At 47.4% G+C, this 25,424-nt stretch overlaps 3 protein-coding genes across 6 annotated transcripts; 1 reads left to right on the top strand and 2 right to left on the bottom strand.

Moving 5' to 3' along the window:
• Positions 1-680: 680 nt before the first annotated feature.
• On the bottom strand, positions 681-4,785 carry LOC105183538 (arrestin domain-containing protein 17). Of its 2 annotated transcripts, none has more exons than XM_011141764.3 (7): positions 4,360-4,785; positions 3,397-3,552; positions 2,857-3,068; positions 2,448-2,630; positions 2,074-2,285; positions 1,649-1,851; positions 681-1,347 (listed from the first exon to the last, which is right to left on the bottom strand). In XM_011141764.3, exons 1-7 carry the CDS (start codon positions 4,472-4,474, stop codon positions 1,214-1,216), a joined length of 1,215 nt encoding a protein of 404 aa, XP_011140066.1. In that variant the 5' UTR covers positions 4,475-4,785; the 3' UTR covers positions 681-1,213. The 2 variants fall into 2 exon arrangements, with proteins under 2 accessions (XP_011140066.1, XP_011140067.1); XM_011141765.3 differs by lacking the exon at positions 4,360-4,785 and adding an exon at positions 3,756-3,953.
• Positions 4,786-7,525: 2,740 nt separating this feature from the next.
• Syt4 (Synaptotagmin 4) lies at positions 7,526-15,740 on the top strand. Of its 2 annotated transcripts, XR_849787.3 has the most exons (7): positions 7,526-7,819; positions 8,781-9,095; positions 9,433-9,806; positions 9,917-10,075; positions 10,353-10,670; positions 10,746-15,161; positions 15,241-15,740. XR_849787.3 is itself a non-coding variant. In XM_011141766.3 (6 exons), exons 1-6 carry the CDS (start codon positions 7,768-7,770, stop codon positions 10,863-10,865), a joined length of 1,338 nt encoding a protein of 445 aa, XP_011140068.1. In that variant the 5' UTR covers positions 7,526-7,767; the 3' UTR covers positions 10,866-15,740. The 2 variants fall into 2 exon arrangements, 1 of the variants encoding a protein (XP_011140068.1); XM_011141766.3 differs by having other exon boundaries at positions 10,746-15,740.
• Positions 15,741-16,481: 741 nt separating this feature from the next.
• Dolk (Dolichol kinase) lies at positions 16,482-19,771 on the bottom strand. 2 transcript variants are annotated; one of them, XM_025303309.1, is made up of 8 exons: positions 19,352-19,771; positions 18,877-19,127; positions 18,493-18,713; positions 18,234-18,422; positions 17,892-18,101; positions 17,486-17,813; positions 17,285-17,396; positions 16,482-17,172 (listed from the first exon to the last, which is right to left on the bottom strand). In XM_025303309.1, exons 1-8 carry the CDS (start codon positions 19,429-19,431, stop codon positions 17,169-17,171), a joined length of 1,395 nt encoding a protein of 464 aa, XP_025159094.1. In that variant the 5' UTR covers positions 19,432-19,771; the 3' UTR covers positions 16,482-17,168. The 2 variants fall into 2 exon arrangements, with proteins under 2 accessions (XP_025159094.1, XP_011140069.1); XM_011141767.3 differs by having other exon boundaries at positions 16,482-17,396.
• Positions 19,772-25,424: the final 5,653 nt, after the last annotated feature.

Genomic DNA, 25,424 nt, shown 5'->3' with positions numbered 1-25,424 from the left:
AAACGCCTTGAGATTTTATTAGCGCGCGCGAACGATGGCCAGAGATCCGTGTTCCGATTGAGATAATGTCGCGCGTGACGCGGTGAAAAAGTAGGGACGTGGTCGGTAGCGCGAAATCGAGACGTACCGTGTCGAGATACGAAAGATAAATGCGACGTACCGTATGCATTCGATCTCGGCCCGATAATCGGCGCGCTCGTTATCTCCGCGAAAGTTGCACGGGGGAAAAAAAGTAGCGTGCGGCGCGTTAACTTCCCAGACGCGAGCGTTATCGAGTGCGCGAGTCGCGGATACGTCACGGTTGTGTGAATTCAGCTACGCGGTTCCACCTCCCGCGGTCATGATTGCTCGCAAAGAGTCCATCAAACACGACGACTTCGTTGCTTCGACACGACGCGAAAAAGCGGCCGATCTGACGCGGTATCGTTAACACGCCGACATCACGTTTTCACTCGCTCGGGAAGTGAAGACATCGCCAGTCGTAATAAAATTCGTCCTGCTCGTTACCTTAAAATCTTAAAAATGTATATATTTTCTGTTCTCACTTAGGCTACATGGAGCGATACTTGAGTACAATGCATTTACATATAGCGTTGCTCTGGGAAACGAGCGCTCGCAAATCGTCGACGCAATGACCGTCGGGCTCAAGTCCTCGCCTCGCGATACGATGCACTTGTTTGCGCGCGTGTTTGCGTGTATAAATTCCATCGTGTGTACGCGATTTTGTAATGTAAACGACGTCGTACCGCGAGGCGAAAGGAATTTGGCCGCTATTCGTTGCTCTCTCTCTCTCTCTCTCTCTCTCTCTCTCTCTCTTCCTCTCTCGCGATCTCGCAACGATACGCGTAAAAAAATATAAATGCCAGGTAGAAAAGGCGTTTGTTTGTGTAACTCTATCATGTGTGCTACAAATTGTGCGTTTCAAATCACATGTCGCTTAAGCATCGATCAAGAGCACTTGACCACTTGAGGCTGCATACGGATGCCTCGCGAATCCACGTACTTTCTAAGACGAATCCCGTATTTTCTGAGATTTTTCGTCGGCGAGTGGGCCAAGAGGACGTATAATGCGAGCTTCGAAATAATTTTTATCAAAATTCATCTCAAGACAGCAATCTCCCTCTGTTTTCTCCTCCTCCTCTTCTTCTTTTTCTTCTTCTTCTTCTTCTCTCTCTCTCTCTCTCTCTCTCTCTCTCTCTTTTCTTCTCACTCATTACTGTGCTGGTGCGAAATTATAAACCGGGTATTTCGGTGCGAAGCGATTGGCTAAACCGTAGACGTATTCCGACTCCCCGCGTTCGCGGAGATTTCTGGCGCCGTAAACCGACTCCTCGAAGGATGGCGGAGCTGAAAGACAAATTGACATCATTGCTGCGCGTCGCAAAGAGCTCTAATTTCTTAAAAGCTTACCATCTAGAAACAAAGCGCTCTCCCATAAGCGCAGACGTCCGCGTTCGAGCGGTGGTCGAGACTGAAGGGATGGGATGAAGAAAGGGGATGTTTTGAAAGACAAGGTAGCTTGGACGACGATCAATCCTCAGGTGAGAAACAGCAGGATAGCTTCTCGCTGAGAGAGACCGTCAGGAAGTGCCCGAGGCCGCCTGCGCGCGAGGATACGTTACTGGTCGTCGCGTCACCTGATACTTACGTAAGTTCGGATACAGTTGAGATTCCGGCAGCGGAGGCAGCGCCTTGTTGGCCGAAGGTACGACGAAGCCGGCTGCTGGCGGCTTCGTCGGAGCATCAGCAGCGGCCACATCAGCGGCAGGTGGAGCGCTCGGGGTGTGGTAAGCGGCCAGCGGAACCGTGCCCACGAAGATAAGAGTCTTGTCGGATAGGTTCCGATGATACCTGCGGGAGTACATACGGGCTTACAGAGCGCACGTCTCGAGCGAATGAAGGCGCATAATAGCGGTGATAAAGCGGACGATGAATCAAGGTAAGACAGGGCCGAGTCGTGATGGTCATGCGATGGTGATGCGAACGTGATAAGGTCAGTGCGGCAGGGTCGATGATGGTAGTGAGAGATACTTGGCTACTTGGCGAATGGCGGAAACGGCCCAACCGACTAACCATCCTTCGACGCACGCCTCCACTTTCAGATTGTACTCGAGATCGATAATGCCGCAGTTGGCGAGGTTCGACGGCGGTAAGGGCGGAATGTCCAGATGCTGCTCGTAATCGGCGCTGCCGCCGCCCTCGACCGGTCCTTTACTGACCTCCGTCACTACGATCTCTTCCGTTCGGCTGTCCGAGTGCGGCGTGGTAGCGCGAAAGGTCACGACCTAAACTTTTTTTACGACTCGTTATTACTTCTCAGAGTGAGGAGTGGCTCGGTGGCTTGAGACACCGTCGGCAAGTGTCAGCAAGTCTCGGGTGGTGTGCCTGAGCGGCGACTTGAGTCTCAACTTGAGTTCCACCTGCGTTGCGACACTGACGTTACGTACCTTGACCAGCACCAATTTCACGGTGTTCACGACGACGCTCGACCGATTCTCCACATTTATCTTCACCGGCATGGACTGCCCAGGCACGTAGCCGCGAACCGGCAGCGAGAAGTTTACGGTCAACGCTGGCGTGGCGCAACACAAGCACCAGAACGTCTTGCTCATCTCTGCCTGAACGGGTTCCTGATGAAAAGACCGTTGAAATTGCATTTCTTGATAATCAGTGTGCTAATTTCGGTAATTTCTTTCTTTTTTTGCACGAGGCCTCTCCGAGGACGGAGTTAACAACGCGGAGGAGCTTCCTGGGTATAGAAGATACAGAGGAAGATCAAGTGTCTCTTACTTAAGTCCTGATTTAGTGTGTTTAAATTAAAGTCACTTTAAACCGTGTTCCGATTCGGATACCAACCACTGCTCGCGGTTCCGTGTTCAAGTCCAAAGGCGAGATGACTGTGAAAGGACTCTTGACATCTTGGTCGAACTTCCAAGGTCGATCCAGCGTGGCTTTGACGGTGTAGCGGACGTGTCCAAAGTCCGACTCGAAGCTGCTCGGCAAGCTGTCCGGTAAGGAACAAGCAAATGGAAACTTGTGCTCGCCGGACTGTATCTCTATCTCTCCGCCTAAGAGAAGAATACATTGTAATGACCGCGTGGAATGGAGATTTCCGATATAACCGGTAAAACGCGACGGAGAAGAATCTCCGGAGAAGGACGTCGAGAGACGCAGATACGTCGGAACGGAGAGATCGTTAATATCTCTCTGCCTTTGTTCTTTTACTTCAACTATTGACGACCGCTATTGAATCGCTTAACAGGGGCGATTTTGAGCTCCATTAATCTGCGGCGGAAGAAGGTTAGGCAGAAGAAGGTAAAGGCAGAAGAAGGTTAGGCAGAAGAAGAAGAAGAAGAAGAAGAAGAAGAAGAACCGGACGGGGGGATCTAACGTTACCCGAGGCGGATCCGACCAAATAGTACTTCGTTTCAAAGTACTCCTCGTGCGCGGTGACGGTTTGACTTTCATCCCGATATTGTCCTCTCTCGTCCATCTCCTGCTTGTCATTGGTCCAGCAAGTATTCGCCTCGCCCTTTATCTTCACGCTTATGCCTGCGGAGAGAAGGAAGATTCTCAGCGTTACGAACCGGCTGGAAAATATCGTAGCAAAATAGCCGGCTGACGCAATCGGCCGCGACCGGTCTTCTCTTTCTCTCGTCTCTCTCTCTCTCTCTCTCTCTCTCTCTCTATCTCGATTGACTCATCACTCTCGATTTTCTAATCGCTCGTTCAGCGCCCGCGATGAAATTACTCACGCTTCCGCCGATCCCGTTCGCATATCTCCGTCTCTTATCAACATCTCTCCGAGCGAGAGAGATTAACCTCCCCGTTAATTCGCCTTGTTATTAATTCACGTCACATCGCGCGAGCGTTCGCGTCTGCCCGTAATATCGTTAATATCAAACGCGACGCGACAGCGCAGACGTGCGATTTTAGCAACAATTCTTCACGCTGTTCTTTGCGCCGCCGGTGTATTTTAACGGCACCGAACAATGTCCGGGATGAGACAAAGCCCACCACCCACGCCACCAGCGGTGGCGGGACTTTTGCGCAAGAGTGCAACACGCGTTCTATAATTATAACGTCTCTCGCGTTACAGCAGTAGAAAAAGGTAGCTCATGGTGCGGCGACGCCGAGTGCGACTCGATCTCCGTCCACGGCCACCGGCCCTCCTTTCGTTTCTTTTTCAGGAATGCGACCGAAATTAACCGACCGAAGAGAAGCACTCGGCAAAAAGTAGCAAAGCATTCACAACGAACGAAAGTCGAAGTTTCTCGCCGAGTTCTCGCCGGGTTGGCATCATCATCGCATCGCGCAATCCGTGCATCGCTCGCAATTATCGCCAATTGTCAAACTCACCGCGAATCTTCTTCGTGCTGTCCAACACCACGACGATGGTGCCCGTCATCGTTTGCCCGGGATAATAGGTGCTCCACGGGTTGTCGAACACCACACGAAGGTCCTTGAGGCCCATGTTGTTAATCCCGTGGCGACCTGTTTACCTCGCTACGCGTCTACGGTCTCCTCGACGCCGACGACGACGACTGCACTTCCTCGATCACTCCATTCGCGAGTGGGATCCGACGACGACGGCTGCTGACGTTTGCGTCCCACGTCGCCGTGGCCTTCCGCAGCGTTCCGCGATCCGAGCGAGTCGCTCGCGCTATATCGAGCCGCTCGTGAAAGCCGGCCGCGAACGAGGACACACACGCCTGGTGCACGCGACGTTAGTACCATAGCACCATCCGGTTCGCGCAGACGGCGAATGACGTGTCGCCGTGGAAGCCACGGCGAGCAGGGCCGTCCTCGAGCCCGAACGCGCAGGCACTCTCGACGGGCGACGTAGGCGAGAAATTTCAAGTTTCACTCGCGAGATTCCTCGTCGACCTGACGCGATGCAATTTTTTCTCTCCTACCTCGGATTGACTCCCGCTCGCGATTGACACGCAACAGAAGGACAACCGCAGGAAAAACTGCTCAGCCAGACCGACGTCACGAGACGACGGCACTGGCGGAGAGGTTCCGATCTGTACACATCTTCCAATCCACCGCTTCGCGCCGGCGAAGCGTCGAAAATCGATGGCGATGAGAAATTCGTCCCTTGTCGCGGAAAACGAATTAGAAAGTCGTTAATGCGATTGCACAAAGCTGCTGGCGGGAATTCGCGGGAGCAACGCGGGGGAGTAGTCCGGCACGTCCGTCGCGTCTCGTTGAAATTTCCCCGAGCATTGCGCGAGCGACGTTTTCGAAGTAGCATCTAAAATGCGAACGTGCCGTGGCGAGGACGCGACGTCACGTCCGCGCGCCGGCCGCCGGATGTCATAGGCCAGCGCGATTCGGCCGCGCGGTCGTAAAGTTCATACGTTCGTGGAAATTTCAACGTTCGGCCGCATCGACGTGCACGATTCGCCCGCACCTCGTAATATCGTCGTGTCGCAGGTGGCGGGGCCGATAAACGAAAGGTGGCACGGATGATACTTAGCAAACTCCTGCCCCCCCCCTCCCGGTCTCGGAATAATTCAACGAGGGAGCTCTTTTCATAAATCAATTGCCCCGATGGTATCTCTCCTCTCTCTCTCTCTCTCTCTCTCTCCTTTTTCCTCTTGCACCTCATCTTCATTTCACACGACGCTGATCCCGATTATTTTATCGCGCACGTCGGCGAGCTACGCGGTAGTTCGTAAAGTGAGTCGCAAAAGTAGGTATGTCAGTGTCCTCGTTGCAGGTGAATCATAGACAAAACCCTCCGGCAAGTTCTCCGCTTTAACGCCGGCTTCAGCGTTCATTGATCGATAATTCGAAGCAAAGCTCTAGCGTGTGTGTAATTACGCCGGTTCGTGCTCATCTAACGTTTCTTCGTGGTTTTGCCCGAGAAACGTACGCCGGTAGTAAAGCCTTTTCCGTATCGATTTACTGATGCAACTTGAAACTACGTATTAGCGTTGCCTTCCCCGTAGCGATTCGTATCGCGTTAAAAGAAACGTGTAACGCCACCCCGGTGTTACCTTGTGTGCGTAAATTGTACGCTCGAGCGTAATAAAGAGAAACACCAAGTATCGACTAATAATCGCAACGACTTATCAATGGAGCATTCATTTGTCAAGCAACGGCGCGCAGTGGGCCAGAATTCCAGAAAAGTGTAAAAAAATACGTTTTTCGACTGTTTCTGGATTTAAACAAATACATGTCATTAATATCATTTAATCATTGAATATCGTTAATTTTATTATGATTATAGAATTATAATTATAATAATAGTAATAATAATAATAATAATGATTATTATTATTATTATTGTTATGCTTGCAAGTTTGCTTTTGAATATAATGAGCGGTAGTAATCTTCTCAAAGAAATATAATACAGTTTAAGGATAAGGATTTTACATGGCTTAAAGAGATTGTCATAATTCTTGTACTACCAGTCGTTAGTGTGAGTCGTATTCGAAAGGTTTAAAAAATCTGTTTCTTTTATTATATATATATACGTACATACATATATATATATATATGTATATGTATCGATAATTTGTCTCAGTATTCGTATTTAATATTATGACTTGTCGATAAATAGTCCTAGTTTTCAAATTTCAATATTTTGACTTTTCGGGACATTGCGTGTCTACCAACATTGCAATAATTATTTTGAATATCTTGCGATCTTAATATATGTCTAAGAGGAAAATCATGTTACATTTCATCAGTTTGACATTAATATTATCAAATAGACATGTATTTGTTTAAATTTAGAAACAGTCGAAAAATGCATTTTTTGACACTTTTCTGGAATTCTGGCCCACTGTGCGGCGTGTTGCTACACTTCAGCTACTATTCAGACTGGGGACGGTCCTTATAATTCATTCATCCAACGGTAACACCAAAATAATCGGTCCAAAATTACGTCCGGAGACGCGCACACAGGAGACATGCACAGGTACGTTCAATCACGTCACGTCGGAAGAGGAAAGATCGGCTAAAAATAACCGTACAAAATCGACGTCCAAGTTTAACCCTTTTCATCCCGCCGTGCTATTTTTCGCAGCTTCCCCGTGTATACATCTTCATCCCGTCCGTCGCGGGCCGAGATCGAATCGATTCGTCCTCGAATACCGCGGGCCAATTTTTCACGCCGATTTCTCTCGGCAAGAACAGAGTAAAGAATCGTTCGAGAAAAAAATATTCGCCGCCGTCCTGTGAAGCCGATTGATCGGAGCTTCCGGGAGCGACAAGTCGTATTAAATTCATCCTTCCCGATCGAGAGAAATTCTTGTTCTCTAGCTTTTGAGAAAAATTGCAACGCACATACATATATACATACATACATACATACATACATACATACATACGCGCGTGAGCGCAGCGGGGATCACCCGCGGGACCGCCCTATCTCATCTCGCGGGCTGTCGCATTCTCTCTCGTCGTCGTCATCGCGGTGCCTTCCTCGCGGTGGCGGCGGCGGCGGCGGCGACGGCGGCGGCGGTGACGGCGACGGCGGCGGCGGCGTCACCCTCTGCGCGCAAGCTCCGCTTCTCGGGCTATTGATCCGCGCGCGTTTCGGCCGACGTAGACGATCGGCGTAGAGTGCCGCGGACGACGGGCCGCACGCCGCCCGTAAATATTCCTTCAGTGCGCCGTGACCGACAGACTTACGCGAATAAAGCGTCCTTTTAGCGACAGCAGGCAGTGGCAGCAGCAGCAGCAGCAGCAGCGGTAGCAACAGCGGTAGCAACAGCAACAGCAACAGCAACAGCAACAGCAGCGCAGCTGAAGATGGTCAGCGGAGTGACGGAGGGTGGACCTCTGATTCGACCCGTCGAGCCTGGTGAGCAGCCTCTCCGCGTCCGCTTCTCGCGGCCAAGCCGAGCGTAAACCGCGGAAACCGTAACGCGAGCCGATCTGTTTCACCACCTGGCGCCTCTTCGACGACGACGTGGCCTCGTCGACGATTCACCCCGCGACTCGAGCCTGGGATCGTCCGAACGATCGCCCACGACGCAACGCTCCGCGATGGTACCGCTCGGGACGGAGGTCCGACAGCTGTTACACCTCCGACCCCGTCGGCTATGACCGCGTGAGGTTGCTCGTCGCGCGCGACGAGCTGCTTCGTCAGCTAGCGCGCGACCATGGGCCGCGATCTCGTTCGATTGTACACGGCAATCGGCCAGATCTCGGCCTTCGATCAGCCGCGCGTACACACAATGCGACGCGTCATCCGCGTCATCCCCGACGCGCAGTTCCACCTTCCACGCGCGGAGAGCGCGGGGAAGCTCGGGGCACCGCGCGTATTCCATCGGTATCGACATGGGCCGCGTCTGCAAATGCAAATCCGCATGGTGGTCGGGGGACGATTAGCTCGAGCGGAGTACGCGCTGTCACGCGATGCATTCGGGACTTGCTCCGGACGTCCTGGAGGAGGACGAGTTTTTACCGTCGTCGACGTCGACGTCGACCAGGCGAAAAGAGCACGGGGGTCTCTCCCTCCTCCCTCCCTTTCTCTATCCATCCATCTATTTATCTATCTATCTGTTTCTCTCTCTCTCTCTCTCTCTCTCTCTCTATCTCTCTTTACTTCTCCTCGAACATAAAACGAGGGAGCAAGCTCCCTCATAAATGCTCGTCGTTCTCATCCCTCTCGTGTCTGGGGCGGCTCTCTTGGGGCGATCCTCTCGCCAATATTCGTCCTGGGGTCGCGGCGCTGTCACGACGGATCGCGTGCAATCACCGTGCCAGCTAATTGCTGCTTGAAAAGCTTGAAAAGCACACACGCGCGGCGGTGATTTCAGTCTCGACGGCGACGCTGGTGACGCTATGCATCGGCGCCGCTTTCCTACTTTGCGCCGTCGCGATGACCTGGTGGCTCTGCCGACGACGTCGCGAGCACACCAAGCTAAGCTCCGACAAGTCCCTGGCGTTCAGACCGCCGCACCGGAAGCCCACGGCGGTTAAGAGCCCCGGTAGCACGAGCCACTACTTGAAGAAGAGCCCGTCGCCGACAGGGCCGGCCAAGAGTCCACCTGGCTCCGGCGGCCAGACGCCGAGCCCGACGGGGTCGCAGTCCTCGAACCCGACGTCGCAGCCCCGAACGCCGCAGAGCGCAGGTAACGTGCGCGACCCGATCGAGCGGACGAGTGAACGATTAATCGTAATGGCTCGTAAACATCGTCGTAATTGGTCGTCGTGTGTGATGTTGCGACATGTGTTGATCATCCTCGCGAGCACCATTTGGAAGGATGGTGCCTCCTCTCTTTTTACGTTTTGTTTCTGTTTCCGTCTCGGTCTCGAGAGCAACGCTGATGCCTTCGCGTCAACATTACGACCAATCGCTCACTTGCCTCTCTCTCTCTCTCTCTCTCTCTCTCTCTCTCTCTCTCTCTCTCTCCCCGTTGCTTTCCTCTCGCCAAGTTTACCGAGCGATTGTTCTCACGACGACGACAGGCACACCGGTGCAAACACCACCTGTCGAGGTGGCCGTGAGCATAGAAAACGAGCGCGACAAGGCCGAGCTGGAGAACAACGAGAAGGTGGAGCGCGAGAAGAGCCAGACAGCCGAGAACGACAAGGACAACCTGGGCCAGCTGGTGTTCAAGCTGCGCTACCGCAGCGAGCAGAACGCGCTCGCCGTCACGGTGGTGAAGTGTAAGGGACTGCCCGCCAGGGGCCAGCAGAATGCCACCAGCGACCCTTACGTGAAGCTGCAGTTGTTGCCCGATAAGCAGCACCACGTGAAAACCAGAGTGCTGAGGAACACGAGGGACCCGGTGTACGACGAGGATTTCACGTTCTTCGGCATATCGCAGAGTCAGCTTCAGGTGGATCATACATCTCGATTTCTAATCTCAACAATATCGCTAAGCTAATCTAATCTATCCCCCTCTCTTTGGAGAAGACAGCGATTTATGCACGATGATTGCAATTGCAGAAAATCAGCTTGCACTTCATCGTGCTGAGCTTCGACAGATACTCGCGCGACGACATCATCGGTGAACTGACGTGCGCCCTGTCATCGGTACCCGGCCTGGAGGACGCGGACAATCAAGAGATATCTCTCTGTCGGAAAATATGCCCCAGGAGTCTGAAGGTGAGCGCAACAACCGAGCGAGCGACGCGATCTCTGACGTTCCGAGATAAAGTATACTTATTATGCGAGACAAAGTACGGTGTCGCTGCAATTTTGTATTTTTTCATGATTACTTTCACGATTATCCTCGTTTGTTTTGATGATCGAAAATTAATACAAGATCAACACTGATGGCAACACTAGGGAAAAGAAAAAGAAACGCTTTGCAACGAGATGGCGCTTCCGCGCCAAATAATAATCATAAACGTCTCATTTCGTCACTTTCTCCTCCTTCCAGATCCAGTCACAAGGCAGAGGAGAGTTGCTGGTATCTCTGTGCTGGCAGCCAGTCACCAGCCGGCTCACGGTGGTGGTGCTGAAAGCGCGTAACCTGCCGAAGATGGACGTGACCGGGCTGGCAGATCCGTACGTGAAGATCTACCTTCTGTACAATCAGCAGCGCATCGCCAAGAAGAAGACGCACGTGAAGAAACGCACGCTCAGCCCAGTGTTCAACGAGTCATTCGTCTTCGACATACCGAACGGCGCGGACGGGCTCAACAACGTCAGCCTGGAGTTCATGCTTCTCGATTGGGACCGAGTCACGAAGAACGAGGTAAACGAGGGACGAGCGGAAGTAGCGAGAGCTCTCGCTCTTCGCGCGCTAACCGTCGCGCTCCCGTTGTTGCAGGTGATTGGCCGACTCGAGTTCGGCGGACCAAAGTGTCAAGGCTCCGCTGTGAACCATTGGAAGGAGGTGTGCAGCTCACCGCGACGACAGATAGCCGACTGGCACAAATTGCGGGAGTAACCAGTCTCTCCCTGTCACTCACTCACTCACTCACTCACTCACTCATTCACCCTCTTTCTCTCCTCCTCTCCCCTCCTCTCTCTCTCTCTCTCTCTCTCTCACTCACTCTGGCCCTATCGTATCAGCCCGAGCCCCGTCTCTGATTTCCCTAAATCCCCATATCGTTCTCTGCTGTGAAACCACCGATCCGACCCTTGAAACCCTACGACGAGGTAGGGCGTCTGTTTTGTAAACCTAATACTCGGTGTATATTAGGCTTTGAAGCGAACGGCTCGTCCACCCATGATCGCTGTCACCGTGCGGCGGGAGATTGAGGGCGAGATTCATCGGCGCTAGGATCGGCGTTGAGTTACTCGTGAATCTTACGTTCAGTCCGAATGAGACTTGAAGCGAGCATCGTTCCGAGAAAACGGTAAACGGATCGGCCGTCGTCGATGAGTCGACCGATGCGCGGCCGCGAGCGGCGAGCGAGGCTGATCAAAGGGGGACGTAATGACGAGCGATTGCGGTGTGTGACAGCTTGCAAGATGCTTTAGGATATAAATATAGTCGTTAAGATTCCCGACCAGCTGACGTAACGAGACCACGGACGAGGAGTTTCGGAATTGCGTGCGAGAAGCGACCGGCTTTCCGATTGTTAGGCGTCGCGTCATACTCGTGAGACGGAAGTGAGGCGAACCGCCTCAGGATTCGCGTCGGGATTCGCTTGGAATCCGGCATCGGCGTCCGGCCGAATCCGCTTCGTTTCATTCGTATGATTGATCGCGCTCGCCAGCGCCGGGCGAGCTCTCGTCGAGAGGCGTGCGTATTATTGTGGCAGTGGCGTAACTATGAGCTTTCGTTGTTTCTCTCGATTCTCTCGGGAACGGGCTCGAGGAAGCCCGTTCCCTCTTCCGCCGCCTCAGTGGCAATTAATGCAAAAGGAAAGAGAAAGAAAGAAAGAGGAGGACACCGAAGGAGGGCAAAATAAGGGCAAGTTTAACGTACGCAAACGTTCACGTCTGACTGAGACATTCACGTGAGAAGGTTTATATTTTCCTAAGGTTTATAAATTTTATACTCTGTGAAATCTTCTTTTTTTCACTCATTGGATTCCCTTCAGGCCCCCGTAAGCGTCGGAGACACTCGAGCATCGCTTTGCTGCGCTTCATGTGTAATAGTTACGCCACTTAGTTTAGCGACACACAATGTGGGAATTGCGACGAGCTGATGAATTGAATGCGTCGTTGAATGCGAGTCGCGAGCGAGCAAGTGCAATGCGTCGTCGTCGTCGTCGTCGTCGTCGTCGTCGTCGTCACGGAGAGACCGAAAGTTCAAGACTCGTATCTTCGTCTACGTCTATCTAACACTAAACGCGACACTATCTTCAAGTTTCAAGTATCCGTTTACATCGTGTGTAATATACTAACGCATTAAGACTTAGAGAATTGCAGAATCGAATCCGCGATTGCGACGCGTCGCAAAGGGAATAATACGCCGGAAGGGAAGAAGCCGCGTGGTTCCGTCGATAATTGTCCCGCGATTATCGCAATGAACGAAGGGTGTGTGCTGTCGTTTTTAAGAGTAGCTGGACTACGAGTTCTAATCTCGACCCGCATCGCGATTGTACATATGTAGTAGACGTGAAAGGCGGCGAGTTTACTTGATTCTTACGTAATCGGTGAGAAACGAGATCGGATCGACGCGCGATATAACGTTACGCGCGTAACGCGAGCGGCACGTATCGTATGTGCGTCGCAAGTATGATGGTTGGAGAAGGGGGGGAGGGAGGGGGGCACGAGATACACTCCATCCGCGCTCGCCTCGATTTGATATAGGCAACTTCGAACAGACCGCAAATCGCAAAAAAACGTTACAAATTAACTTTTGTCCTTTTATCGTAACGCTACCGTCGGCATGCTTCTCGCGTTGCACCCTGACCCTTCTCGCTGATGCTACTGTGCCGACGAAGACCGATGAACGTCCAAATCGGATTGCGGATCGCGAGACAGCGCGTGACATTCGTTTCGACAACGTGAAAGTCAATAATCAGCAACGCATAATTAACGAATGCTTATTTTTTTATCGCAATCCACCGCTCTCCACAGTGCGAGACTCGCCCAAACTGCGGGACAAGGAAAATTTTGTCTCACGATCAGACGTGTAAATATGAGTACAGCATTCCATTCCTCTCACGCAGGGTGCGTTTCAAAACTCTAGACGAAGAGCAAGCCACTCGATGGAGCTTACAAGACAGCGAACGAACAGTTTCAATTACGATAGAATAATTGTTTTGAGCAATAAGAAAAGTTGAGGATTGTTTCAACTGGCGGTGGCAAGTTCTAATAAATATAGGTCCGTAATCGCACATTCGAGATGCTTACAACGTACACACATATTTGCAGCATCTTTTCAATATCGTTTACTTTCTATAGAATTTCACGAGGCAAATTTGGCGGAAATTTCTACAGTTGGACGATCCTCGTTACCGCCCGTTTCCTCTCTTCTGTTGCGCTTTATATCGGTCGGAGAAGAAACAGCTGACACACCGGCGATGTTTGATGCAACGTGTACACTGAAAAACAAAATGATTTCGACAGCTTTCTCTCTTTGCAAACATTAATAACTAGTCTAGTTGTGAAATTTGAGAATCAGTACTTAAGGATAATTGAGGGGGTTAGAGAGACCAGCGATTTTTTTAGTTCGCGCAGTTTGGTTCAGTAGTGATTCTCAACTGTAGCAGTAATTCACAACTGCACGGATTACTACACGGAGAAAACACGGAAAAACCGTCGAGACCGTTTCGCTTTCCAGTGTTAACGTTAACTCGTTAATCTCGACTTAAAAACCACCGGTACTTCTCATCGCGACAATCCGTCGTTGATCGATCCTTGTTTCGGGGGAGTAGAATACGGCCGTATGCCCACGAGGAACGCGGCGTGCGAGTCTCAGCTTTACGATGATTCCGATCTGAGCTCGCTGCGACGCCCAGGAACGGCAAAATCGGCGTCCGTATCGAAAACCGCAAAACGGCGCTCTCGGTCGGCTCGGTCGGTGCTTTAACTCGACGCCGCGCGGCGTCGCCCGCACGTGACTGCCACCAAGTTCACGCGACCGCGCGAGTAAACAGAAACACTGGGGTGAGTGGAGTACGGCCTTGCCCCCACTCCCGAGGCCACCTCCAGCTGGCCTCCGGACCGCGCGCGGTCCTTCACCCGTTGCCCGCTCGCGCGATATCCAGAGCGCCACCTAGCGCTGACGATCGCTACTGCTAAATGCGCAGAAAGTTCCAAGGGCCATTATTCGGCGAGGAGTCGACTTGGAGACGCGCAACAAAAGCCGATCGGTTCGGCTAGAGCATCATGTTGATAATCTTTTCTTATTGCTGACTGAGGGAATACTTTAGAAGCGGCAAACAACATCAAAATCTGATGCGGCGAAATTCCTGCACCCTGCGACCCTGCACCCTGAAATTTGTATCGCGTCATTCAACTGAGATGTTCGCGCGCGCAAACAACGATAAACGAATGTCCACGTAGATTGAATGAGTCTCAGACTGTACGCTACATCCTCCCATCGTCCGTAACTTCGTAACGAGAAAGGACGAGGCGCGAGGGGACCGCGATGCGCGCGCGGGAAGATGATCGCGCGGGAAGATGATCACGCGTGAAACACCATGCAGGCGCAGGACTGCGATCCTCGCGAGGACGAGATTTGCGAGAAGCGGACGGCGCACGTGAAGAACGTAATCGGATTGCGTGACCGAAAGTATGACAGAAAAAGTCGCAATATATCACACGAAGACTCAAGAGATATACACCGAATAAGTTTTACGTACGTTTAAGATAGCGGACACGACACGCGTCGCCGTCCTACACGCGGCGACCCACTGAAGAAAAAAGAAAAAAAAAAAAGAAAAAAAAAAGAACAAACGGCAATTACACGATCGAGAATTTCAGGATATTTATTTAATTGCTATACACAATTACAAATACAATTACCTATACATATATACATATACACGTAAGAAACGACTATAATAATAAGTAGCACGTAGCGATACATTACAACGTACATCCGTCTGTCGTGCTCGTGGATTCTGGACAAGACTGCGACAGGATTGCCGGGGTGAATACGGACATCGAGGTAGATGATGATCCCCTCCCAGCATTTTGGGGGATTAACGAAGAGGATTACCCGAGATCCGCAGACAACGCTGTAACATAACGATCGTCGACACGAAATGCTCGAAAACCATCGTTCTTGTTATTAATTCGTTTACTTCATTTGCTCGAGACCTTCTGGTAGTATCTTCTCGTACGTTTCTTTCCGTTCTGATAAGTGATAAGTGATAACAAACTGTACGTTACAATAAAGATACTCTAATTTTTCAAAGACTGTAGCCACATATATTGTTCTGCGAGGATCACGAGGACGGGCTCTTACCTGGCTGGACGACGAGTCAGCTTGCAATTAGGTCGAAGAGAGGACTCTGACAAATTTCGGCGCCGTGTTGATCACTAGGAGGACAGTGTTGCCCGACAGTATTTTCAAGTCATTGACAAGTTACCATGCAACGACAGCAATTTGATTCAACATTATAACGTAGTTAATTCAATATTATTATTATTATTATTATTATTATTAATTTAACGCTGTTATAACGTGTATTATGGCCGCCTGCCGGTGCCTGTATATGATAATTTCGGCACATTATACATACATACACACAGTGCAAGGTCATACTTTTGTGTTACATCGAGTTAATAAAGTACCGGTGTTTTTTAAGCATTCGTAAGCATTATATTATTAGGCTAAAGGATGCGGCGGCGTACGAGGAAATGCTGTGCGTGAGCAGATTTTAAGGCTGTGTGGTCAATAAAACGCTGAAATAAATCTCTCGCCATAAGTGATTATACTCCCACCGACAAAAGAATGTTGCGTTTCGAGACGGTCTGTACTGATTCGGCTGTCAGCAGGACGTAATTTACAGCTTAGAAGCAGCTAATTTTTCTTCGTGGAAATCGCAGCGTCGTTCCTCTGCTCGTCGCCGAGATATTAATAGAGAAGCTCATAATAGATCGATGAAAAAATGGAGCCCTTCAAGGTGCATGACAGTCAAGTGGCCGTAGGCGGGATATAATCCAGAAGCGAGATAAAACTCGTTTTCGTGAAGCTCGCACCGTCGTGGCTTTGCGCGTTGTCGAGATACGAATTGCGGAATTTTTCAAGCAAAAGCGAACGATACCGAGTGACCGAGCGACCTCGTCCGCCGCTCTGATGCCGCGTGCTGAAAGTATTGAGAACCGCGCGGTGCAAGCGACAATGTTGTTGGACCTTCTTCTTTCCGCCTCCAATTAGCGTAGACAAACGGCTGACACTGACCTCGCCCAATTAGCGACGAGCGGACTGCAGAGCACGGTTTGATACGACCGCCGAAATTTTCGCTTCCAACTATCGTAGGGACTTCTTCGTAGGTAGGATTCCTTGGGAAATTGCGACCTTCATGCATCTGACTAACACGTAGTCGTTCTTCATAACGAGAGAGAGAGAGAGAGAGAGAGAGAGAGAGAGAGAGAGAGAGAGAGAGAGAGAGAGAGAGAGAGGAGAAAATCTAGCGTAAGAAAAAATCTAACGTTTAAATAATTAAAAAAATACTTTATTCGTTATTCGACAACTTTATCAGAAAATTCTCAAAGCTAGCGTAGAAGAATGCTTCGTCGGGAATGGGCGAAACGTCAGGCACATAATCGGTGTCTCACAGATATAAAAAAAGTAAGTATATGTTAGTGAAGCTTAAATGCAACATTCAACATTCGTCTTCATCGACTCGCGTGTTCATGCTTAGGTCGATAGTATCTAATATAATGCGGTTCTCTGCGCATTGTGCGGCCCAAATCTTTGGATAAATATATAAGTTACACGTTACCCCGATATATATACAAAACACGCTCGACTTTCGTATGTATGGACATTTGTACATTATCAACACTTAACTTAATCACAATCATGACTACGTTCTCGTTTGTTCCTTCCTCCTATGGATATAATGCCAATCAACCAAATCACGACACTTAACAACCAACACCAAAATTAACAATATCGCTAAAATCACTCGCGCTATTAACCCATAATATTCAATTGCGATTGTCTCTGTGCGCAGAACGGTATCTTGATGAATGTTATATGATTGTGCGTATATGCGTATATATCAGTCAAAATGTAATGTTCACGGTATGCTTTCTAACAACGTGCTAAAGAATATTAAATTCTACAAAAAATTACTTGCGCTTTTCTCCTCCAACACAGAAGGCGATTCATAATTCAACTAAAGAAAAAATGACTGCAATATGATTGCCACGCTTTCCTTAAAAACTACATTAAATTATTGAACTTGGAAGAAAAGTGATATACACGCTTATATCATTAAACACACGTACATCAACAATGGTAGAGCCAAATTGTCGACCTGATTCGTGCGTGCCTCAATCAACGAAATTGCTACAGCCGCCAATATACTTCGGAGCAATAGCCAATAGCTATCGATGAAACCTGGTAAAATACAGATAAACAAAAATAATTAAGAGTCTTATCAGCAGGAGGAAAAGATGGTAGTAAAAGATGTATGAAAAGAAATATACCATAGCAAGCTAGAGCGAGTATTACGCAAACTTGAGAAAACACACATGCGACGGTGCCCTCGATAGTTTTATCCGTATCCATCCACTTGTGCGAACCCAATTTGCTGCCAATGAAACTTGCAGCGGTATCGCCAACCCCTACTGTTAATACGCCGCTCATTAATGCCAGCATTGTCAGGTTACTGGTCGGCATCCAAAGTGGAAACGATACACCACACATTAGATACAAGGCTGTTAAGGAAATTAAGGAGTCCTTTTCATCGACGAATACAACGAATCCATCTTGTAAAGCTTTTCCCAGAGGTGGTACTTTCAACAATCTAATTACCTAAAATTCGTTGACAATTATTGTTTCGGGGACAAAAATAAAATTTGTAAATGACAGACAATAAGAATACATATATACCTCGAGAACGACAAATAGTGCGAAAATCACACCACTGGCAAGATACAACATTGAAGTATCATATATCATACCAGGGATAAATATAAATATGGTCAAGATATGAAAAATTTTTCTGGTCGAACTTGCAGCTTGGGATTTTGACAAGATTTGGTAGATTATAATGAAAATACTTAGCAAAACACATATCACCCAGTATATCACTAACAAAACCTGCAATGTTCAAAATGTAAAGAAATAAAATGAACAACAAAGCATTTCTTATATTATATCAATTTGTTTGTATCAATAAATGTTTTAATTAGTATCATAAATTAAGTAATAAAGTACAATATTGTTACTTACCCTCTTGTGACTGCTAAAAGCAAAAGAAATTATCCACATTATTGGATTCTGATCGAGAATAATATAAAGTATTGGAAGAGTTATAAAACACAGGAGGCTGACTGTCATTAAGTAAAAGTATTTTGTGCTATGCAGGACAGGAAAATATCCACACAGGAGACATACCGAAACTACATACAATATTCCAACCTGTAATAATGTGTTAGGGCAATGTAAAAGGTAAGCTATATCATGGCAAGTAATTCTTGAGCTTTAATACCTGCAACAAAGCTGTGCTGATGTCATTATCATGAATCGGAGGCAAATGATATCGCAGGGGTAAGTTGGTAACAGCCGACATCAAAAACAAAATAAAACTATGCATAATCGCTGTTGCTTCTCCCATTGTGAAGCAGTATGGAAAAGCTGACATTAGTTGCAGGACACCCCATGTGCCTAAACTCCCCACAGTTAGGCCCCATGTGACACTCATTAATAATCCTGTTCTTGTTTAATCAATATAAAAATATAATCAGAACCAGATGCATATCATTACTAAATCTCATATATTAATTGCATGCTATCTATATTCCTAATAGGCAAAAAAAAGAATACTCCGGAAGAGTAAAAAAATTATCCAGAGACAATCTACGGATTGCCATACCTCTGTTAGCTGCAAGTAGATGTATGGAAGTTACAATTGCTGGTAAAAAGTATATAGCATGAAAGTCTTTGGCTGTGACATGTTGCATGGAAAGTCGTATGTAAAGACAGAAAGAGCAGAGAACAAGGCTGAAACCAATAGTTCCTACAAAAAGACATATCTCAGAATAACTGTTTTCCTCCTTCAACAACGTGACTGCTGCGCTCAGGCCAACCAAGGTTCCCAGCCATAATCCAGTATTTGCTTTAGGCCTATAAACAAGATGTAATACACATGACTCATAACCTCGGACTTGCCCAAGTATTGCGTCTGATTACATCTCTACGATGCATGTAACAGCATGTGTAATATATATGCTCGTTATAAAATTTCGTAATAAAATGTAATAAAACGTAGAAATCACGCTATATTGCTATAAAACTCGTGTTTAAAAATTATCTCGCCATTGAAAGAACATAAAACATCATCTGCATACCGATGTCGCAGGCCGTTGCGTTCGACATTTTGCATTATCCTCTTTTCAAAACGATCATAGTGCACAATTAATGTATCCATTGTCTATCTCGTAATTAGATAATATATCGGTTTTATCACAACATCAATAGTCACGCTGCTCGATGCCGATGCGTTGTTGCACTTTGAACGCGGAAAAAGTCACGGACTGGAAAGACAAATCAGGCTCACTTTCTGCCGCATTTTTCGAATGACGCGGCAACTGATTACGCGATATGCCTGTCTAAAATTGGAAAGCAACAAGTTCACTGAATCGTTTCTCTTGTACGTGATACGCGCTGATGAGAACTGCGCTGTTAATACAAATACTTTAATAAGTTTGTTCCTTTTAACTGCATTAAGGTCGTACGGTAACTGAGTTAGGATATGCGAATAAATATTCACAAATAACGATATAAAAAAGGGGAAAACAAAAAGAACATGATAATACAATATAAATTAAAGCACCACTTCTCGATCGTGAAATGACAAAATTCAACAAGTTGTTGGTTTGGCTAAAATCAGCTTTTTAGCCCAGATTAAAACCATGATTTACTGCCTTCCATTAATTTTATCCGAGATTCGATCCATATTTTATCGATCTAGTAGAACCATTTTTTACAAGTAGCTACATATATTAGACCAGACGTTATAATTGAACGTGGTTTCAATGTAAGGGTTTTGAGAGTACTTTAATTTGGTGCCAGAACCAGGCCTGTATCTCTAACCGTTTAGGAGATATCGAAGGTTAAAGTTTTCCAAGCTTTCTCGGTTGATATCTCCGCTTCTACTGGGAGTAGAGAGTCGTCACTTACGGCAAAATGTAAGGTTTTGAGAGGACTTTAATTTGGTGCCAGAACCAGGCCTGTATCTCTAACCGTTTAGGAGATATCGAAGGTTAAAGTTTTCCAAGCTTTCTCCGTTGATATCTCCGCTTCTACTGGGAGTAGAGAGTCGTCACTTACGGCAAAATGTAGGGTTTTGAGAGGACTTTAATTTGGTGCCAGAACCAGGCCTGTATCTCTAACCGTTTAGGAGATATCGAAGGTTAAAGTTTTCCAAGCTTTCTGCGTCGATATCTCCGCTTCTACTGGGAGTAGAGAGTCGTCACTTACGGCAAAATGTAGGGTTTTGAGAGGACTTTAATTTGGTGCCAGAACCAGGCCTGTATCTCTAACCGTTTAGGAGATATCGAAGGTTAAAGTTTTCCAAGATTTCTCCGTCGATATCTCCGCTTCTACTGGGAGTAGAGAGTCGTCACTTACGGCAAAATGTAGGGTTTTGAGAGGACTTTAATTTGGTGCCAGAACCAGGCCTGTATCTCTAACCGTTTAGGAGATATCGAAGGTTAAAGTTTTCCAAGCTTTCTCCGTTGATATCTCCGCTTCTACTGGGAGTAGAGAGTCGTCACTTACGGCAAAATGTAGGGTTTTGAGAGGACTTTAATTTGGTGCCAGAACCAGGCCTGTATCTCTAACCGTTTAGGAGATATCGAAGGTTAAAGTTTTCCAACCTTTCTCCGTCGATATCTCCGCTTCTACTGGGAGTAGAGAGTCGTCACTTACGGCAAAATGTAGGGTTTTGAGAGGACTTTAATTTGGTGCCAGAACCAGGCCTGTATCTCTAACCGTTTAGGAGATATCGAAGGTTAAAGTTTTCCAAGCTTTCTCCGTTGATATCTCCGCTTCTACTGCGAGTAGAGAGTCGTCACTTACGGCAAAATGTAGGGTTTTGAGAGGACTTTAATTTGGTGCCAGAACCAGGCCTGTATCTCTAACCGTTTAGGAGATATCGAAGGTTAAAGTTTTCCAACCTTTCTCCGTCGATATCCAGCCTTCATCCGTCGATATCTCCGCTTCTACTGGGAGTAGAGGGACGTCCATGTAGTCCAAAATGTAGGGTTTTGAAAGGGCTTTAATTTGGTACCTGTCCGAAGCCTGTATCTCTAACCGTTTAGGAGATATCGAAGATTAAAGTTTTCCAACCTTTCTCCGTCGATATCCAGTCTTCATCCGTCGATATCTCCGCTTCTACTGGGAGTAGAGTGTCGTGCATGTAGTCCAAAATGTAGGGTTTTGAAAGGGCTTTAATTTGGTACCGGTCCGAAGCCTGTATCTCTAACCGTTTAGGAGATATCGAAGGTTAAAGTTTTCCAACCTTTCTCCGTCGATATCTCTGCTTCTACTGGGAGTAGAGAGTCGTCCATGTAGTGCAAAATGTAGGGTTTTGAAAGGGCTTTAATTTGGTACCTGTCCGAAGCCTGTATCTCTAACCGTTTAGGAGATATCGAAGGTTAAAGTTTTCCAACCTTTCTGCGTCGATATCCATCCTTCATCCGTCGATATCTCCGCTTCTACTGGGAGTAGAGGGTCGTCCATGTAGTACAAAATGTAGGGTTTTGAAAGGGCTTTAATTTGGTACCTGTCCGAAGCCTGTATCTCTAACCGTTTAGGAGATATCGAAGGTTAAAGTTTTTCAACCTTTCTCCGTCGATATCCAGTCTTCATCCGTCGATATCTCCGCTTCTACTGGGAGTAGAGAGTCGTCTATGTAGTGCAAAATGTAGGGTTTTGAAAGGGCTTTAATTTGGTACCTGTCCGAAGCCTGTATCTCTAACCGTTTAGGAGATATCGAAGGTTAAAGTTTTCCAACCTTTCTCCGTCGATATCTCCGCTTCTACTGGGAGTAGAAGGTCGTCCATGTAGTCCAAAATGTAGGGTTTTGAAAGGGCTTTAATTTGGCACCTGTCCGAAGCCTGTATCTCTAACCGTTTAGGAGATATCGAAGGTTAAAGTTTTCCAACCTTTCTCCGTCGATATCTCCGCTTCTACTGGGAGTAGAGAGTCGTACATGTAGTGCAAAATGTAGTGTTTTGAAAGGGCTTTAATTTGGTACCTGTCCGAAGCCTGTATCTCTAACCGTTTAGGAGATATCGAAGGTTAAAGTTTTCCAACCTTTCTCCGTCGATATCCAGCCTTCATCCGTCGATATCTCCGCTTCTACTGGGAGTAGAGGGATGTCCATGTAGTCCAAAATGTAGGGTTTTGAAAGGGCTTTAATTTGGTACCTGTCCGAAGCCTGTATCTCTAACCGTTTAGGAGATATCGAAGGTTAAAGTTTTCCAACCTTTCTCCGTCGATATCCAGTCTTCATCCGTCGATATCTCCGCTTCTACTGGGAGTAGAGAGTCGTCCATGTAGTGCAAAATGTAGGGTTTTGAAAGGGCTTTAATTTGGTACCTGTCCGAAGCCTGTATCTCTAACCGTTTAGGAGATATCGAAGGTTAAAGTTTTCCAACCTTTCTCCGTCGATATCACCGCTTCTACTGGGAGTAGAGAGTCGTCCATGTAGTGCAAAATGTAGGGTTTTGAAAGGGCTTTAATTTGGTACCTGTCCGAAGCCTGTATCTCTAACCGTTTAGGAGATATCGAAGGTTAAAGTTTTCCAACCTTTCTCCGTCGATATCTCCGCTTCTACTGGGAGTATAGAGTCGTCCATGTAGTGCAAAATGTAGGGTTTTGAAAGGGCTTTAATTTGGTACCTGTCCGAAGCCTGTATCTCTAACCGTTTAGGAGATATCGAAGGTTAAAGTTTTCCAACCTTTCTCCGTCGATATCCAGTCTTCATCCGTCGATATCTCCGCTTCTACTGGGAGTAGAGAGTCGTTCATGTAGTCCAAAATGTAGGGTTTTGAAAGGGCTTTAATTTGGTACCTGTCCGAAGCCTGTATCTCTAACCGTTTAGGAGATATCGAAGGTTAAAGTTTTCCAACCTCTCTCCGTCGATATCTCCGCTTCTACTGGGAGTAGAGAGTCGTCTATGTAGTGCAAAATGTAGGGTTTTGAAAGGGCTTTAATTTGGTACCTGTCCGAAGCCTGTATCTCTAACCGTTTAGGAGATATCGAAGGTTAAAGTTTTCCAACCTTTCTCCGTCGATATCCAGCCTTTATCCGTCGATATCTCCGCTTCTACTGGGAGTAGAGGGTCGTTCATGTAGTCCAAAATGTAGGGTTTTGAAAGGGCTTTAATTTGGTACCTGTCCGAAGCCTGTATCTCTAACCGTTTAGGAGATATCGAAGGTTAAAGTTTTCCAACATTTCTCCGTCGATATCTCCGCTTCTACTGGGAGTAGAGAGTCGTCCATGTAGTGCAAAATGTAGGGTTTTGAAAGGGCTTTAATTTGGTACCTGTCCGAAGCCTGTATCTCTAACCGTTTAGGAGATATCGAAGGTTAAAGTTTTCCAAACTTTCTCCGTCGATATCCATCCTTCATCCGTCGATATCTCCGCTTCTACTGGGAGTAGAGAGTCGTCCATGTAGTCCAAAATGTAGGGTTTTGAAAGGGCTTTAATTTGGCACCTGTCCGAAGCCTGTATCTCTAACCGTTTAGGAGATAACGAAGGTTAAAGTTTTCCAACCTTTCTCCGTCGATATCTCCGCTTCTACTGGGAGTAGAGAATCGTACATGTAGTACAAAATGTAGTGTTTTGAAAGGGCTTTAATTTGGTACCTGTCCGAAGCCTGTATCTCTAACCGTTTAGGAGATATCGAAGGTTAAAGTTTTCCAACCTTTCTCCGTCGATATCTCCGCTTCTACTGGGAGTAGAGAGTCGTCTATGTAGTGCAAAATGTAGGGTTTTGAAAGGGCTTTAATTTGGTACCTGTCCGAAGCCTGTATCTCTATCCGTTTAGGAGATATCGAAGGTTAAAGTTTTCCAACCTTTCTCCGGCGATATCTCCGCTTCTACTGGGAGTAGAGAGTCGTCCATGTAGTGCAAAATGTAGGGTTTTGAAAGGGCTTTAATTTGGTACCTGTCCGAAGCCTGTATCTCTAACCGTTTAGGAGATATCGAAGGTTAAAGTTTTCCAACCTTTCTCCGTCGATATCCAGTCTTCATCCGTCGATATCTCCGCTTCTACTGGGAGTAGAGAGTCGTCCATGTAGTGCAAAATGTAGGGTTTTGAAAGGCTTTAATTTGGTACCTGTCCGAAGCCTGTATCTCTAACCGTTTAGGAGATATCGAAGGTTAAAGTTTTCCAACCTTTCTCCGTCGATATCCAGTCTTCATCCGTCGATATCTCCGCTTCTACTGGGAGTAGAGAGTCGTCCATGTAGTCCAAAATGTAGGGTTTTGAAAGGGCTTTAATTTGGTACCTGTCCGAAGCCTGTATCTCTAACCGTTAAGGAGATATCGAAGGTTAAAGTTTTCCAACATTTCTCCGTCGATATCTCCGCTTCTACTGGGAGTAGAGAGTCGTCCATGTAGTGCAAAATGTAGGGTTTTGAAAGGGCTTTAATTTGGTACCTGTCCGAAGCCTGTATCTCTAACCGTTTAGGAGATATCGAAGGTTAAAGTTTTCCAACCTTTCTCCGTCGATATCTCCGCTTCTACTGGGAGTAGAGAGTCGTCCATGTAGTGCAAAATGTAGGGTTTTTGAAAGGGCTTTAATTTGGTACCTGCCCGAAGCCTGTATCTCTAACCGTTTAGGAGATATCGAAGGTTAAAGTTTTCCAACATTTCTCCGTCGATATCCAGTCTTCATCCATCGATATCTCCGCTTCTACTGGGAGTAGAGAGTCGTTCATGTAGTGCAAAATGTAGGGTTTTGAAAGGGCTTTAATTTGGTACCTGTCCGAAGCCTGTATCTCTAACCGTTTAGGAGATATCGAAGGTTAAAGTTTTCCAACACTTTCTCCGTCGATATCTCCGCTTCTACTGGGAGTAGCGAGTCGTCCATGTAGTCAAAATGTAGGGTTTTGAAAGGGCTTTAATTTGGTACCTGTCCGAAGCCTGTATCTCTAACCGTTTAGGAGATATCGAAGGTTAAAGTTTTCTAACCTTTCTCCGTCGATATCCAGCCTTCATTCGTCGATATCTCCGCTTCTATTGGGAGTAGAGGGTCGCCATTGTAGTCCAAAATGTAGGGTTTTGGAAAGGGCTTTAATTTGGTACCTGTCCGAAGCCTGTATCTCTAACCGTTTAGGAGATATCGAAGGTTAAAGTTTTCTAACCTTTCTCCGTCGATATCCAGCCTTCATCCGTCGATATCTCCGC

Source organism: Harpegnathos saltator, unplaced genomic scaffold (assembly GCF_003227715.2).
Source record: "Harpegnathos saltator strain DR-91 unplaced genomic scaffold, Hsal_v8.6 scaffold539, whole genome shotgun sequence".
NCBI classification, from domain to species: Eukaryota; Metazoa; Arthropoda; class Insecta; order Hymenoptera; family Formicidae; genus Harpegnathos; species Harpegnathos saltator.
The sequence above is the reverse complement of the archived record's forward strand: the minus strand, read 5'-3'. Positions and strand labels throughout refer to the sequence as shown.